At 46.5% G+C, this 18,875-nt stretch overlaps 1 protein-coding gene and 1 non-coding gene across 2 annotated transcripts in view; one reads left to right on the plus strand and one right to left on the minus strand.

The window, feature by feature from the left end:
- Positions 1 to 334: 334 nt before the first annotated feature.
- Positions 335 to 18,875, plus strand: part of LOC126456322 (uncharacterized) — a 653,934-nt gene continuing 635,393 nt past the window's right edge. The window contains exon 1 of the mRNA XM_050092109.1: positions 335 to 510. Within this exon, the coding sequence (XP_049948066.1) occupies positions 335 to 510 (176 nt within the window). The remainder of the gene's footprint in view (positions 511 to 18,875) is intronic.
- Trnas-cga (transfer RNA serine (anticodon CGA)) lies at positions 15,772 to 15,846 on the minus strand. Its single transcript has one exon. It is a non-coding gene; the product is annotated as a tRNA-Ser (tRNA).

Raw genomic sequence — 18,875 nt, forward strand, 5'->3', positions numbered from 1 at the left:
CGCGAAAGGCAAAGGTCCCGAGTTCGAGTCTCGGTCCGGCACACAGTTTTAATCTGCCAGGAAGTTTCATATCAGCGCAGACTCCGCTGCAGAGTGAAAATCTCATTCTAGTTATGTACAGTTGACACTTACTTTGGCAGGTGCCGGGAGTGTTTTGTGACTTCGAGCATTTCTCGTGTATTCGTTACGTATCTTAATTTGAAACAAGAGATTGAAGTTTTTTAGTGCATTCGCCTGCTGTGTGTGCGGAGAGGCCGTCGCCCTAACGCTGGCAGTGTCTGCCGCCCTCGGGATCGGCCTTGACGGTTCTCGCGTGTCGGAGCAACAGGCCGCGATGCAAGCACCGCACCTCGACCTCTGCAGCAGTGTCAGCCACCAGCTGTCCTCCCTCCTCCCTGCTGGGCGTGCCCGTGTAGGGAAAGCCAAGCGAAGGTCTTCACAACAGCGCAGCCTTATACCACTGCTGCTGCTGCTGCTGCTGCTGCTAGTGAACAGGGTCAAGGCAGCTGAGTAGACCAAAGTATTAAATATGATCTCTGAGGCAGCGAAAAGTGCTCTCCCCCACGGATCTGAGCAAATACTAACCCAGACAGACTCAACTTGCGGAAAGAGAAGAGAGGAAATGTGGCGCAAAACCGTCCACAAAAGTTGAGAACCAGCTACACTACCGGCCATTAAAATTGCTACACCACGAAGATGACGTGCTACAAACGCGAAATTTAACCGACAGGAAGAAGATGCTGTGATACGCAAATGATTAGCTTTTCAGAGCATTCATACAAGGTTGGCGCCGCTGGCGACACCTACAACGTGCTGACACGAGGAAAGTTTCCAACCGATTTTTCATACAGAAAGAGCGGTTGATCGGCGTTGACTGGTGAAACGTTGTTGTGATGCCTCGTGGTAGGAGGAAAAATGCGTACCATCACGTTTCCGACTTTGATAAAGGTCGGATTGTAGCCTATCGCGATTGCGGTTTATCGTATCGCGACATTGATGCGTTGTTCGAGATCCAATGACTGTTAGCAGAATATGGAATCGGTGGCTTCAGGAGGGTAATACGGAACGCCGTGCTGGATCCCAACGGCCTCGTATCACTAACAGTCGAGATGACATGCATCTTTTCCGCATGGCTGTAACGGATCGTGCAGCCACGTCTCGAACCCTGAGTCAACAGATGGAGACGTTTGCAGGACAACAACCATCTGCACGAACAGTTCAACGACGTTTGCAGCAGCATGGACTATCAGCTCGGGGACCATGGCTGCGGTTACCCTTGACGATGGTGTACTCAATGACGAACCTGGGTGCACGAATGGCAAACCGTAATTTTTTCGGATGAATCCAGGTTCTGTTTACAGCATCATGATGGTCGCATCCGTGTTTGGCGACATCGCGGTGAACGCACATTGGAAGCGTGTATTCGTCATAGCCATACTGGCGTATCACCCGGCGTGATGGTATAGGGTGCCATTGGTTACACGTCTCGGTCACCTATTGTTCGCATTGACGGCACTTTGAACAGTGGACGTTACATTTCAGATGTGTTACGACCCGTGGCTCTACCCTTCATTCGATCCCAGCGAAACCTTACATTTCAGCAGGATAATGCACGATCGCATGTTGCAGGTCCTGTACAGGACTTTCTGGATACAGAAAATGTTCGACTGCTGCCCAGGCCAACACATTCACCAGATCTCTCAGCAACTGAAAACGCCTGGTCAATGGTGGCCGAGCAACTGTCTCGTCACAATACGCCAGTCAGTACTCTTGATAAACTGTGATAAGCTGCATGGGCAGCTGTACCTGTACACGCCATCAAAGCTCTGTTTGACATGCCCAGGCGTATCAAGGCCGTTATTACGGCCGGAGGTGGTTGTTCTGGGTACTGATTTCTCAGGATCTATGCACCCAAATTGCGTAAAAATGTAATCACATGTCAGTTCTACTATAATATACTTGTCCAATGACTACCCGTTTATCATCTGCATTTCTTCTTCGGGTAGGAATTTTAATGGCCAGTAGTGTACTTCTCTACGCAGTTGAGAGACCCAAACTCCAAGGCATTATGATTCTGAGAATGTATAGGCAGACGCTCATGATGCGCTGAAAGAATACAACGCCTACAGAACGAAATCGGTAAACTAAGGGATGAAAATGAAAAGCTGTAGACGCCATTAAACAATCAGGTCTTCGCTTCTGTAGTGACGGAAGGAAAGAGAAAAATATAGGCTAAAGACGATGCTAAGGTTGAACAGAAAAACTACCGCAAGGCAGCTACCCTCTTTACAAAACCTGTTAACAACATGGACACAAGGACGTGTACACGATGAATGAAATTCTAACTAGCAAACTTGACCCACGGAAGAAGAAGCTGAAGGTAAAGGCTTTGCGCAACACTAAATGTAGCGACTGTGGGGACTGAATACATGCCAGAGCCAGAAGCTCTACATCTACAAAGTTATACACACTGTACCGTGCGTGGCATGAGAACTCTGTACCACTACTATTCGTTTAAATTCCTATTTCACCTCGCAGATAAGGCGAGGGATAAACGGCTATCTATATGCCGACTTCGCAACCTGAAGATGAAAAGGTAGAGAAAACATACGAGGATATTGAACAAGTACGTAAAGGGAGATGAAATCTAATAGTAATGGCGGATAGGAATGCCGTTGTAGAGGCAGAAGTAGAAGTAAGAGTTCCGGGAGAATAAGGACTTGATAGTAGGAAAGAGAGAGGAGAAAGAATAATTGATTTCTGTAGTAAATTTCGGCTAGTAATGGCGAATACTCTGTTCCAGAATCAGAAGAGGAGGAGGTATACTTGGAAAAGGCCGGGTGATAAGGGATGATTTTAGATACACCACATCAAGCAGATACTCCGAAATGAGGTACTGGATTTTAACGCATACCCAGCAGCAGATACAGACTCAGACCACAATTTAGTAACGATGAAGAGTAGGCATAAGTTTAAGAGGTTAGTCAGGAAGAATCAAGACACAAAGAAGTGAGATACGGAAGTGCAAAGAAATGACGAGATACGCTTCAAGTTCTCTGATGCTATACATACTGAAATAATGAATAGCTGAGTAGGCTGTTCAGTTGAAGAGGAATTCACATCTTTAAATAGGGAAATCACAGAATTTGGAAAGAAAAACAAAGGTATAAGAAGATATCTGTGAAAAAAACAAGGGTAACGGAGGAAATACTTCAACTGATCCTCAAATGAAGCAAGTAAAAAAATGTTCAGGAAAATTCAAGAATACAGAAATACAAGTCACTTGGGAATGAAATAACAAGGAAGTGCAAGAAAGCTAAGGCTAAATGTCTGCATGAAAAAAGTGAAGAAATCAAAAAGGAAATGATTGTTGGGAGGACTGACTCACCATATAAGAAAGTCAAAAAAACCTTCGGTGAAATTAAAAGTAAGGGTGGTAACATTAAGAGTGCAACGGGAATACCGTTATTAAATGCAGAGCAGAGAGCGGATAGGTGGAAAGAGTACACTGAAGGCCCCTATGAGGGGGACATTTGTCTGATGTGATAGAAGAAGAAACAGGAGTCGATTTAGAAGAGATAACGAATCCAGCATTAAAATCAGAATTTAAGAGAGATTTGGAGGACTTAAGACCAAAAAAGACAGAAAGGATAGATAACATTCCATCATAATTCATAAAATTATTCAGAGAAATGGAAACATAACGACTATTCACGTTGGTATGTACAATGTATGAGGCTGGCGATGTACCATCTGACTTTCGAAAACATATCATCCACACAATTCCCAATATTGCAAGAGATGACAAGTGTGAGAATCATCGCACAACCAGCTTGACAGCTCATGCATCCAAGTTGCTGACAAGAACAATAAACAGAAGACTGGAAAAGTAAACTCGGGATCTGTTACGTGACCGTTACTTTGGATTTAGGTGAGGTAAAGGCTCCAGAGAGGCCTCACATTTCAATTGATAATGAAAGCAAGACTGAAGAAAAATCAAAACACTTTCATAGGATTTGTCGACCTGGAAAAAGCGTTCGATAATGTAAAATGGTGCAAGATGTTCGAAATTCTGAGAGAAATGGGGATAAGCTATAGGAAAAGACGGGTAATATACAATATGTGCAAGAAGCAAGAGGGAACAATGAGAATGGAAGACCTAGAACAGGGATGTGGTCTTTCGCCACTTCTGTTCAATATGTACGTCGAAGAAGCAATGATGGAAATAAAAGAAAGTCTCAAGAGTCGAATTAACTTTGATGGTGGAAGGATATCAATGTTAAGATTCGCTGATGACATTGCTATCCTGAGTGAAAGTGAAGAAGAATTACAGGATCTGCTGAATGGAATGAACAGCCTAATGAGTACAGAATACAGACTGAGAGTAAATCGAAGAAAGACAAAAGTAACGAGAAGCAGCAGGAATGAGAACAACTGAGAAACTTAACATCAGGATTGATGTCACGAAGTAGATGAAGTTAAAAAAATTCTGCTGCCTAGGCAGCGAAATAATCCATGATGATCGGAGCAAGGAGGACATAAAAGCAGACTAGCGCAGGCAAAAAGCGCATTCCTGACAAATACGAGTCTACTACTACCAAAGATAGGCCTTAATTTGAGTAAGAAGTTTCTAAGGATGTATGTTTGGAGCACAGCATTGTCTGGCAGTGGAACATGGACTCTGGGAAAATCGAGAAAAGAAGAGAATCGAAGTGTTTGCAACGTCGCGTTGTAGAAGAATGTTGAAATTTATGTGGACTGATTATGTAGGGAAAATGGAGGTACCCTGTAGATTCGGCGAGGAAACGAATGTATGGAAAACACAGACAAGAAGAAGGGACAGAATGGTAGCACATCTGTTAAGACATCAGGGAATAACTTCCATGTTACTGGAGGAAGCTGTAGAGTCAGAACAGTTGAGGAAACCAGAGATTGGAACACATAATTGAGGACGTAAGATGGAAGTGCTACTTTGAAATGAAGAGGTTGGCAAAGGAGAGGAATTCGTGGTGGGCCGCATCATACCAGCCAGAAGACTAACTAGAAATTTTGTCTAAGTAATCTTGCATCATCACTCAACTTCGACATCTTCTTGTACACCACAACTTCATCAGCAAACAACCGAAAATTGCTGTCCACTCTGTCCGCCAGTTCATTTATGTATACAGAAAATAAAACTGTTCTAACACACTTTACTGGGGCATTCCTGACGATACCCAATGCCCAGATCAACAAACTGGATACTATTACTAAAGAAGTCTTCAAGGCACTCCCATACCTAGGAACCTATTCTGTATGCTTCTGCCTTCATCAAGGGTTATCACTGGGGTATCGTGTCAGATGCTGTCAAATGCTGTCTGTTGCCCTTCATCCTTAGTTCGTAGTACATCGTGTGAGAAAAGGGTAAGCTGAGTTCTACACGAGCAATGCTTTCGAAAGCTGTGGTGATTCGTGGATATAAGCTTTTCAGTCTCTAGGAAATTAATTGTATTCGAACTCAGAATATGTTCTAGAAATCTGCAGCAAAGCTGATGTAACGATACTGATCTGTAATTCTGCGGGTACGCTCTTTTATCCTTCTCATATGAAGGAGTCACCTGCCCTTCTTTCCAATTGCTTGGGAGTTTGCGGTGGGCGAGAGATTCGCTCCGAAACGGCTGCCCAAATCCGTGAAGAAAATGCGAGAGTCCATGTTCAACTGTTCAGGAAGACCCTTGCAGACCAGGATTTTCTTGAGAAGATATACAGGATTTCCCACGAGGAATGGTCCAGTAAACATGAGGTGTAAAATACATACGTTAAGAGCTATGAGCACTTCATCTTCGATGCTGAGGAACAAAGCTCCCATCTTCGCTGGTGTGAAAGACATCTCTTCTATTGTACCAGTGCTCATAGCTCTTCAGGTATGCATTTTACAGGCCATGTTTAATAGACATTTTATTCTTGTTTTCTTCCGTACTACCTCCTCCCAAAATATGGGAAGCAAAGACTTTGTAGCAGAAGAGATTTGTTTCACTTATCGAAGATGAAGTGCTCATAGCTTTTAAGGTATACATTTTAGAGCTCCTATTTACTAGACTTTTTGCTTCGAATGATCGTTCCTGTGATATCCCTGAATTTTGGCCATTGCTTCTCAGTTAGAGGATGACAAGAGGAGTTTCAATCTGAAGTTAAATTTACTGGAAAAAGACCATGCACTTATCAGTTTCCATTCATTTTGAGTTTAGTCATGTGCTGAAGTCCTGTATTGTTTTAGGCGTTGAGATCTTGACTACACTCCTGGAAATGGAAAAAAGAACACATTGACACCGGTGTGTCAGACCCACCATACTTGCTCCGGACACTGCGAGAGGGCTGCACAAGCAATGATCACACGCACGGCACAGCGGACACACCAGGAACCGCGGTGTTGGCCGTCGAATGGCGCTAGCTGCGCGGCATTTGTGCACCGCCGCCGTCAGTGTCAGCCAGTTTGTCGTGGCATGCGGAGCTCCATCGCAGTCTTTAACACTGGTAGCATGCCGCGACAGCGTGGACGTGAACCGTATGTGCAGTTGACGGACTTTGAGCGAGGGCGTATAGTGGGCATGCGGGAGGCCGGGTGGACGTACCGCCGAATTGCTCAACACGTGGGGCGTGAGGTCTCCACAGTACATCGATGTTGTCGCCAGTGGTCGGCGGAAGGTGCACGTGCCCGTCGACCTGGGACCGGACCGCAGCGACGCACGGATGCACGCCAAGACCGTAGGATCCTACGCAGTGCCGTAGGGGACCGCACCGCCACTTCCCAGCAAATTAGGGACACTGTTGCTCCTGGGGCATCGGCGAGGACCATTCGCAACCGTCTCCATGAAGCTGGGCTACGGTCCCGCACACCGTTAGGCCGTCTTCCGCTCACGCCCCAACATCGTGCAGCCCGCCTCCAGTGGTGTCGCGACAGGCGTGAATGGAGGGACGAATGGAGACGTGTCGTCTTCAGCGATGAGAGTCGCTTCTGCCTTGGTGCCAATGATGATCGTATGCGTGTTTGGCGCCGTGCAGGTGAGCGCCACAATCAGGACTGCATACGACCGAGGCACACAGGGCCAACACCCGGCATCATGGTGTGGGGAGCGATCTCCTACACTGGCCGTACACCACTGGTGATCGTCGAGGGGACACTGAATAGTGCACGGTACATCCAAACCGTCATCGAACCCATCGTTCTACCATTCCTAGACCGGCAAGGGAACTTGCTGTTCCAACAGGACAATGCACGTCCGCATGTATCCCGTGCCACCCAACGTGCTCTAGAAGGTGTAAGTCAACTACCCTGGCCAGCAAGATCTCCGGATCTGTCCCCCATTGAGCATGTTTGGGACTGGATGAAGCGTCGTCTTACGCGGTCTGCACGTCCAGCACGAACGCTGGTCCAACTGAGGCGCCAGATGGAAATGGCATGGCAAGCCGTTCCACAGGCCTACATCCAGCATCTCTACGATCGTCTCCATGGGAGAATAGCAGCCTGCATTGCTGCGAAAGGTGGATATACACTGTACTACTGCTGACGTTGTGCATGCTTTGTTGCCTGTGTCTATGTGCCTGTGGTTCTGTCAGTGTGATCATGTGATGTATCTGACCCCAGGAATGTGTCAATAAAGTTTCCCCTTCCTGGGACAATGAATTCACGGTGTTCTTATTTCAATTTCCAGGAGTGTACATGGTGAAACACTGGATAGAAACTGATGTTGTGTGCAACAGATGAGGAGAGAAGGGCCACAAAAGTACAGACTGCAAAAGCGAAATAGTCTAAAGTATGCTGTATTCCGTGCCAGAAACGAATCCGACTTCGCAAGAAATCGGGAACGTCCGAATGCCTCACAACGACTACAGGCAGCTGCACGACTGCCAGCTTACCCGAACGGTCTGTGGAGACGCACAGTAACACAGGAGGGAACACAGAACATCAGCGTCAACAGTGCATCAAGCACCACATCTATAACAAAACGTAAGTACAAATCTCCGTCGACACGGCAGAGTACTGGAGACTGGTGATGGAATGGAGACATTGGCTGGGCATCCTACCTACCAGTGGCTATGGCAGCTGTGCGGGAAAAGCAGACAACACAGAAGCGGAAATGCACCTGTCAGCATTCCAATCAGAAGAGATTCATTTCTGAATCATGAGCACGATGGATTATATGGATGAGATGGTGGCGCAAGGTGTGATCCGTCACGACATGGCTGAAAATGTGAAATATGAGGCATAAAAGCAGACCATGCTGCAAATAGTGCTTCTCAGTCTGGTAAGGACCTTGGGAAAGAACTCTTAAATAACGAATGAACCTTTGAAAGGAGAGAAAAAGACAAATGGAAAATGCTGCACATAGGAACTGTTAGCAGCAGACACAGTGGCTGCGCCAAAGACTGAGACGGCGTGGAGTTTTACAATTATTTATTGAACTTTCTTTATAATTTCTCCCTCGTCGTCGCTGCCCAGCCCTGCGGATCCCTCTGCCTGGCTGCTGCTGTGTAGATTCTTCGACGATGCGCGCAACGCGCGCCGCTGATCGCACTCGGGAGCCTCAGGCCACCAGTGCTCCTCTCAAGCCAGGATGCCCTATAGTTGAGATGAACTCGTCGCCGCTCGGCGCCCCAGTACGGGCACGCCCACGGAGCCGCGTCGCCGTGAGGTCAGCTGCCGACGCCTGCTGAACCGGCGGCTGGGTTGCCGTCAGTCGCGATGTCTGCGAGGTCCTGTCATGGTCGGACCACGCGCCGTGGGGTCGAGTTGCCGTGAAGTCCAGGCGCCAGTCCCCAGCGGCGTCTGTGACCAAGACCGCGCTGCGGCCAGTCCTGCTGGACGTTCTCGCTGTAGTTAGTCAGCCGTGGTGCCGACCGAACTCGAGGCCGACCTCCAGAGCTGAAGCTGACATCTGGAGGCAAACGGATGACTCCTGAAAGCTGGAACAGACTTCCGTAATTGTCACCTACGAACATTTGAACACGGACCATGTCCGTCCTCAGATCCGAACTGCTTCCTAATGGCTTCTGTCTGTTGCTGCCTGGGCTCCACTATTTATATCTGGCAGGAGGACGTTTTTTACCCTCCGTGGTAGCTTTTTGTTATTACTCCTGCAGTATACTGCAGCGTAACTTAGCGTGCTGGCCTCACTTCCCTTACTCAGCACCCTCCAGGTTTCGCTCGGCGCTCGGTCTGTGTGCGTCCTTGCGTCAGCCTGTTGGCAGACTGCTGCTGTCAGCAAGGCTATCTGTGCCTGCCTACTTCACAACGCCTCGGTCGCCAGCATGCCTCTGTTTTGCCATTCTCCACTGCGTGAAGCAACGCTTACTACATGTGGCCGCAACAGATCAAATCTACCTCTATCCTTGTCCAGCGACAAACGAAGGAAGCATTATGATAACAACAAGAGCAAATCATATGTCAAAATAGCTACGTTAGCTCAGCAGGGATCATATGAGATGAGGATAAAACGATTGCACGCCCTCCTTTGTGCTCCCGGCTTCAAGGGTCGTAACTGGTGCATCAAATTCTAGTCACGGTGAGGACAGCACCCACATTGCCGCTTCCCAGTGTACTCTGCTTCTTGTAGCAAATACCCTCAGGCCGGCGACAGAAGCAGCTAAGACCGAAGTCCCCACCTCAAGTGCTTTTCTGGCTTGACTACACATAGTGCCTTAACAGGTGCCTTTATATATCCGTTGCATGGTGAAGACAACATCTACAGTACTTCCACTATAGTGTACCTTAGAAGCTCTAGTTCCCCATTGAAACGTGCCTCCTTAAGGGGACCTCGAATAGCCCCTTCAAAATCATCGACGTTGCAGGAAACTACTCATCAGAAGTTAGCGGAAGCAACCAACAAGCAAACTGGAACAATATTAATTATAGTAATATGAACATTGTTCTGTCAATGTCTTTCTACTGTAACCAGTGGCCTAGCAAACAAGAAACAACCATCTTATTCAGATGCGAGGACCTGTGGAGAACACTGTCATGACAAAAGCCTCTGCCCTTGCCCTAGAACGAGACTTGCTACCACACGTTCTGTCCCCGTTGCTGCTGGCGAGGTTGGAACATTGTTGACACAACATAGTACGGCATCCGATACGAACGACCAAAAATTGTGCCCTCGTCAGCCATACAGTGTCTATCATTGTCTGCAGCCAGCTCTGAGAGGTACCTCACGACAGTCGTCATCCTTATGTGAATCACCCAACCTATTGTTGCTACAGGGTGATTCTGAAAAGACTTTACAACTTTACTTACATACAGAATTTTATTGAGAAGGCTTATGCAAGTAGCAGAGATACTGTCTTGTAGCAAAATGCTGCAGGCCTCATACCATATTTGAACTTTCACTTTAGCTTCCACTTACACTTTCACTTTGGCTGTATGTGACTGCCACTGGTCATACAGCTAACGTCCTGTCTGAAGTCAGTTTCTTGCTACTGTTCATTCAGCATAGCTGGGGTCACTTCTGCAGTTGCGGTAGTAATCCGACGTCTTAGCACTCGGAGAACCACTGGTAATGGTGGGACATACATCCAGCCGTTATCGGAAGATTTTCAAGGGGAGTCAAGTCTGGAGAACAGGCCAAACATGCAGTCAGCCCCCTCTATCAATCCAATGCCCCTACAGTCAGTTTCGAGAGCATCTTGCACTTCCCCGAGGTGGTGAGGTGGTAGTCCGTCTTGCTTGAAGCAAGAAAGTGTGGAAACAGAAAAGTTTTGTGCCTATCTAGGTATATAAAATCTTTATGGTTTTCTCATGAAAAAAGAAGGGTCCATACACCTTAGTTTTACTTAAGGCACCAAAACTTCGCTTTGGGGCTGTCATGAATGTGTTCCACATACTGGTTTGGCTCTTCACTGCCTCAAATCCTGCAGTTGGACCTTGTAAGGCGGCAGCCCACTTTATCGCCTTCCATGGACAACACGTAAGATGGCAGTCCGTTTTACCACCTTCATGGGCAACTCCTCGACGAGACGATTAGAACGACATGCGCTATACTTTCGGCATAACAGACTTAATCTGTATAACAAATGATAACACAATTGTAGTGGGCTGATCGGTGTACGGTACTAACAAGGGAACCTCCCCATCGCACCCCCATCAGATTTAGTTATAAGTTGGCACAGTGGATAGGCCTTGAAAAACTGAACACAGATCAATCGAGAAAACAGGAAGAAGTTATGTGGAACTATGGAAAAAATAAGCAAAATATAGAAACTGAGTAGTACATGCGCAAGATAGGTAACATCAAGGATAGTGTGAGCTTAGGAGCGCCGTGGTCCCGTCGATAGCGTGAGCAGCTACGGAACGAGAGGTCCTTGGTTCAAGTCTTCCCTCGAATGAAAAAGTTTTCTTTCTTTATTTTCGCAAAGTTATGATCTGTCCGTTCGTTCATTGACGTCTCTGTTCACTGTAATAAGTTTAGTGTCTGTGTTTTGCGACCGCACCGCAAAACCGTGCGATTAGTAGACGAAAGGATGTGCCTCTCCAATGGGAACCGAAAACATTTGATCGCAAGGTAATAGGTCAACCGATTCCTCCACAGGAAAACACGTCTGATATATTCTATACGACACTGGTGACAGCATGTGCGTCAAACGACAGGAATATGTTGTCGACCCACCTAACTTGTACACTTGGCGAATGGGTAAAAAGATTCTTCTACCTTGCCCGATTTAGGTTTTCTTGTGGATGTGATAATCACTCCCAAAAAAGTGATGAAAACATAAGAGTTTGCCACACAAACTGCAACAAATGAATGCAACAGTTTACAATCGCACAGTTTTCCCTGTGCTCTGTCAAAACATATGTTTTTAACGTTTTCAAATTTTTACATGTGTAGACCGTCAAAGCCTGCATATGGCCAAGCAAATCTGAACATGTCCTGGAATTTTGGAGAGCGAAGTTGATTATGTGTGAGTGACAGAACTTTGATAATTGTCTGAAAATAAAAAAAAACATTAAACTTTTCACTCCAGGGAAGACTTGAACCAAGAACCTCTCGTTCCGCAGCTGCTCACGCTAACCACGGGACCACGGCGCTCCTGAGCTCACATTACCCTTTATGTTACCTACCTTGCGCATGGACTACTCAGTTTGTATATTTTGCTTATTTTTTTCATAGTTCCACACAACTTCTTCCTGTTTTCTCGATTGATCTGTGTTCAGTTTTTCAAGGCCTATCCACTGCGCCAAGTTATAACTAAATCTGAGGGGGGTGCGATGGGGAGGTTCCCTTGTAAGTAATACCTTTATTCGCATCTACATACAGTTCGGTAGCAACACAGACCTGGAACGGAGAGGAGGCGACGAGCCGAGATGCAACATTTTTCTTTAGAAGCTACTTTGCCGACCGTATCAAAGGATAAGGTTGGGTCATAAATATCACAACCACAAGGGATGCAGCGCAGGACTCAACAGAGTCGCGTAGCATGCTTCACCACTGGAGGCCAAAGGCGAGTTTACTGCCTCAGATCTTCGTGTTCCAAGGGAGAGGCGACACACTAACTGGATTGGCCAGATTTTAGGAGGCGGAGAAGGAAATACGTATTTAAAACAGCACGTGGCACTCATGTGAATAGTTCATGATACCTACAGATATAATATGAATGCTACTAAATTGCTGGGCCTCTCATAGAACACTCTGTCCTTGACGCAACAATCTGAAAATTTTGAGGGAAGGGAGATTGCACCATTTACTTTATTTATTTATGGAGGAGGAGTTAGCAGATAAGATGACTAAAAGTAGTGTTCTGAGAGTGGGAGAAATAATCCCTGTACGTAGCAGTATGGTTGGCAAAATCCAGTTTTGGTAAGAATAAATCTATGATATACGTAATTTGCAGAAAAGAAAGAGCTCTCTCTCTCCAAAATATTGTGTTGATACAAGGAGTGCTTAACACTCCATGGGGCGTGGAGAGAGATTTATTCAGTGGTCGTTTTGATCACAATGGACTCTAAAAAGATCAGCGTTAAATAAGCTGAGAGTCTCGTATATTCTGCAGGTGGAGAAATCGAGTATTATTAGTTAATACGTTCTTGTGGGCACTGTGAAGACATCACTGTGCACGTCGCCCCACCAACCACACGAGAGTACGCAGCCACTATAGGTAGACTAGGGACAAACAGTCTTCTGCTTCACAGAAGAGTTCGGTGAGACTATATGTTTGGCACTTCAGTCAAGAATAAGCAGTTTTATTGGTTGACAGGCAGTGCAGAGCAGATGCAGCCGTCTGGCGTCCCACACGTCCGACGACACACTGAGCAGCAAAGGTAAATGATGCATTGCAATCGCGCAGGGAGTACGTTACATATGATGCTAACACATGCGTGCCTCTTCGTCTAGTTCAGTGTTTGGTTTGGAGTAGTATACTAAACCCTCCTTCGTGTTGCTTTCAGCTCAGCACGATCGTAATGCTGAATGTCAGTTAGGAATAGTTGTCCGAATATGTTAATTACCGCCGGCCGCGGTGGTCTCACGGTTCTAGGCGCGCAGTCCGGAACTGTGCGACTGCTACGGTCGCAGGTTCGAATCCTGCCTCGGGCATGGATGTGTGTGATGTCCTTAGGTTTAAGTAGTTCTAAGTTCTAGGGGACTGATAACCACAGCAGTTGAGTCCCATGGTGCTCAGAGCCATTTTTTTTGTTAATTACCGTTGTTTAAGTATAGTATATTGCAGAGTTTACATTTGTTCTTACTCATTTGTTTTAAGTTATTGGTTAGCAAGCATTTTCATTTATAATTGTCTGATACTTGTATCAAGATTCATGTGTCCTTTTTCAAATTTAGTTATCAGTAAACCATTTCTATCCTGAACCATTTTGGAAACACCATAATAATAAAAAGAATGTAATAGTACAAGGAACGATATGTTTGTCCTAAAAGTACCTACTCTTATTAAATCAAATTACTTGGTACAGAAAATCTTTCAGGAATACGGAAAAAACCGTTCTTACGATGTATAATCAATTCCGCAATTCATGCTCCCTACCTCGCAGGACCAGAAAATAAACACATCTACATACACTCGAGCGATTCTTGTGTGCCAAGTGGTCGGGAGCTGATGTAAGAATCGCAGGTGCGTTAGAACATTGATACTAATATGAAAGGTTGATTCGTTGCTAAAGACTGTGTGAGTAAGCAATGTATAAGCCCGCCCGGTTGGTCGTGAGGTCTAACTCACGGCTTTCCGGGCGGGAAGGAGCGCCTGGTCCCTGGCACGAATTCCGCCCGGCGGATTTGTGTCGAGGTCCGGTGAACCGGCCAGTCTGTGGATGGTTTTTAGGCGGTTTTCCTTCTGCCTCGGCGAATGCGGTCTGGTTCCTCTCTTCCGCCTCAGTTACACTATGACAGCGATTGCTGCGCAAATGTACGCGCACACCACCATTACTCTACCACGCAAACATAGGGGTTACACTCGTCTGGTGTGAGACGTTCCCTGTGGGGTTCACCGGGGGCCGACCCACACAATAACCCTGGGTTCAGTGTGGGGCGGCGGAGGGGTGAAGTGGACTGCGGTAGTCGTCGTGAGGTTGTGGACCACTGCGGGTGCGGCGGGGACGGAACCTCTCCGTCGTTTCTAGGTCCCCGGCTAACATACAATACAATACAATACAAGCAATGTATCATCTTCTTCGATCGGCGGTAACATTTCTGCACAAAATGCATATGTGCCTCCTTATGTGCATCTCTGAGAATGTGTAACAGTGTTAGAGTGTGTGACTTCAGGTGCAGTTGTTTTCGTAATACTCTCCAGACAGTTGATTGAGGAACTCCAAACTATCTCGACGCATGGGTCGTTGATTTCCTGGGATTGCGAACAAAACTCTCTCTCACTCGCTCGACCACAGACTCAGAAACTCCGGGGCGAACTGGAGATTCGTTACGACGAATTCTACAAGCCACTTGAACCAAGTTCTGATGCCAAGAATAAATTTTGCGCTTACTAAGGGTTTCACATGGTATTCGTAACGTAATTTACGCTGAATCAATGCTGCTGACATAGTTTCTTCCGTCTAAAACACTCAACGAGCAGATTCAGGTCCTGTGAAGGCTGCATTTTGATTTCCAACTTTCTCATGTTCCCAGTGGCAGTTCAGTACTACAACGATAAGTAAATGAAACCTGAAGCATTTTGCTACAAGGTGGTGCCTTAATCAAATGTCTAAGTCGTTTGAATAATGGACTGTGGCTAGTCCTGATGCTGCCGGCAGCTGAACTAGCACCTTCTTCAGCTATGTGCCATCTGCTGGCTGACTTCAACCGAGTTCAGGGCACTTATCTGGGGTTCCAGGCTTTGCACACGCTCCCAATGCTGTCGAGCTTGTGCCCGCCTTGAATGCAGACTCGCTGCTAGCGCAGACTTGCATCTGCACGCCATTGACACTGTATCCTACACTGGGGTCCTTGGTTCCCTTCCCAGTTGGCGTGCCTGCAGCCTGCCCAGGCCTGACACAGCCGTACACCTACCTAGGTGCTGTCACTGCCTTGTTACTGCTGCTGCCTGCGCACCTTAGTAACTCCGTGAGCCAGTTGGCTACTGAGGACGCGTACACACCACAGTCCAGGCCCATCCCGCGCTTCTATGCGCTCACCACAACAAGAAGACGTTTGAGATGATGTATTGACTGAGATGAATAAATACACTGAGCCATACCAGCACGTCTCTGGCAAACGGTATCAGATATCCAGAATGAGATTTTCACTCTGCAGCGGAGTGTGCGCTGATATGAAACTTCCTGGCAGATTAAAACTGTGTGCCGGACCGAGACTCGAACTCGGGACCTTTGCCTTTCGCGGGCAAGTGCTCTACCAACTGAGCTACCCAACCACGACTCACGCCCCGTCCTCACAGCTTTACTTCTGCCAGTACCTCGCCTCCTACCTTCGGTATCAGACATATCTGGCACAAGTACGCAGTGGCACTGGTAACCTGTAGCCATGGCAGAAGGCGAGCATAGTTGGCTGGTGATGGCCTCGTGCGTTCTTTTTTTATTTATGTTTAATCAGCTATTCCTCATTTTCTTGAGGAAGTGATCGTATGGTCCATTACAGTACCACGACTAGCGACCAGCTTGTATATTGCACCCTTGGTCATGACAGCTGGGCACAGAGGGCAGTCCTGAGCCGTGCGCACTGAGATGGCTGTCTTTTCGCCCATTGTCAATATCATATACGGATGACCAGGACCACATGCATGTTGCGGAGTAACAGGCATGTAGAGCAAGCTGTCAGCTTGTCGATAAGCCGGTCTGACTAGGAGTAAGAATCGCTGCAGGATTATTTGCCGGATTGTGCGACAGCTCCCTCGCAGGCTTTGTCACTTGCTGGCTGGCTGCACAACGCACAATGGGGCGGAAGGACTCAACATACATATATAACCTACAGGGATCTTGATGAGGTGCATGGATGAATGTACCTCGAACTCTTGGAATATATAGCACATAGCTACGTGTACATCAGGCATCCATAATTAGGATTCTGCAATTGAAGGTTATGAGGAGTATCTTCGTGAATATGGAGTTCACTAAGACAGGGAATGAGGTACATGCAGATGGGGCGTGCCTTCAGGAGCCCTACATATGGAATGACTGATAATGTGTTTGAGCTAACTGCCAAGATACTTTCCTGAGACGACAGCCCCAAGGCAGCCATCTCCGCGTTCAATGGAAAGCATACAGGGTGAGTTAGCGGGCTCTACCTACTGGGTTTTATGCAACCTGCAACACCTCCAAATACCACGGGCAGCGTTTTCATATTTTGTCACTCACTACAAGCGAACTATTAGTGCTACGCCGGCCGCGGTGGCTGAGCGGGTGTAGGCGCTTCGGTCTGGAACCGCATGACTGCTATGGTCGCAGGTTCGAATCCTGCCTCGGGCATGGATGAGTGTGATTTCTGTAGATTAGTTAGCTTTAAGTAGTTCTAAGTTCCAGGGGACTGATGAACTCAGATGTTAAGTCCCATAGTGCTCAGAGCCATTTGAACCATCATTATTCCTACAGAAAAAAATGAACAGAGCCTTAATGTAGGAGATTTAATGTAGTTGAAATGTGTACTGGGATCCTTTCTCGCTATAGGCCACAGTTTCCGTATTCTCAAGTGGATTTTCGAAAGCGTTACAGGTTACATAAAACCCAGCAGTAGGGGCGGGTGAATCACCCTGTGTAGTCATCAGTTGTGCAGACGACACGGCATTACAGCAGAGGACGTCAGTGGTAGGGATATGTGAGTAACAGTCTCCATCTGTGACCAATACCCACACGACATGGAACCGTGCACAGACAGGATCCGGCAGACTGCGTAACACGCTACAAATGAAAGAGTCTTACAGCATATATAAACGTTTGTAGGCAGACGAGAAACAATATTTGCCTTAAGATTAATTGTGGAGAAAAGACTAAAGAAGGCCCTAGACACATATATTGTCATCATTGATTTTAAAAAGAGCTTTTGACAGGGTAGAGTAGCGCAGAGACTTTATAGAGCAGATGTGGCTACGATAAGGTGTGGAGAACACAAAGAAGAAGCTGTTGTTAAGCTGGGTGTACGGTAGGGCTGCTCACTTATTCACTGGATACATCCAGAGTGTAATAGATGAAACTAGGGAGAAACTAGGAGCTACAGGGCTCATTAAAATTCATGGAAAGAAAACAGATATGCTGAGGTTTGCTGATGTTATCGTAGCGTTAAGTGACGGTGCAGAACAATTAGAAGCGATGCTGGCCCAAACCTCCAGCTCTTCCTGTAATACGAAAATTAAGTGATAAAACGAAATTCTTAGTGGTGAGCAGACAAAATACCATTGCTCAATGCTCAATAAACAATGAGCGACTGGAGACCGTCGAATCCTCTGCCTGTCTATGGAGTAAAATTACACGAGACAAACGGCCAAGGAATGATATCCCAAGCCGAAATCCAGCAGCCAAAAGCTGATTTTAACAAGAGAAGAAACATTTTCACATCCAGCGACATAGCCTCTGGAGAAGCCTCATAAAGACGTTTGTTTGGAGTATATTGCTGTGCGGAAGTGAAACATGAATTTCCAGAGAAGCAGATAAACATAAAATAACAGCCTTCGATGTGTGGTGCCACCGCAGAAATTCTCAACGCAACGTTTCCTGGGTGGACAAGATATCAAACGAAGAGGTGTTCCACAGAGTTGAGGAAGTTAAGCATTGTCTCCTGAAGGTTATCGAACATAGAAGGCACACATGGGTCGACCATCAGCTGAGACTTGATAGTGTCATTAAACGTATCATTGAAGGGGCAGTAGAAGGGAAAATACAAGGACAGACCTAGACTAAAATACATCAGATAATTCATGGTGGATACCAGCTGCATCAGTTAAACCGTTCTCTATAGCAAGGCAATCTGCCGCTAACCAACGTAATGATTTAAGACCTAAGAAGAAGAAGAAGATATGAACGTCCTGTCGATGTTTGGCACGCAGACGTAACAGACGAAAGGGGAAAAGGGGACGAATTGTTGAAAACACAACCCACTAGCACATCCTGTTTATAACAAACGCGGAGGGACAATCAAACATATTTCCAAATCGAGCGGGTGCGGTTACAGCAAACAAATAAAAGAGTACTGCATCGCTTGCTACACTAGGAGACGACGGAGAAGCTGATCCTGATAAATATTTGATATGACACGCAAATTCACATAATGTCTAAACGGCGCTTCAAGCTGCGCAAGGTGAGTTCGGAGAAGCTTCGTGACAAAGTATCCTTCTACCTACTATGCGAAGTGGAAAGCAGTGTAGAATATAGGACACGTGCGCTGACTGACTTTATAACAAGTGCACATAGTACAGTCTTACTGACCATCACCATTAAACCCAGAGGCAGAATA

Source organism: Schistocerca serialis, chromosome 1, assembly GCF_023864345.2.
Source record: "Schistocerca serialis cubense isolate TAMUIC-IGC-003099 chromosome 1, iqSchSeri2.2, whole genome shotgun sequence".
In the NCBI taxonomy this organism is placed as follows: Eukaryota; Metazoa; Arthropoda; class Insecta; order Orthoptera; family Acrididae; genus Schistocerca; species Schistocerca serialis.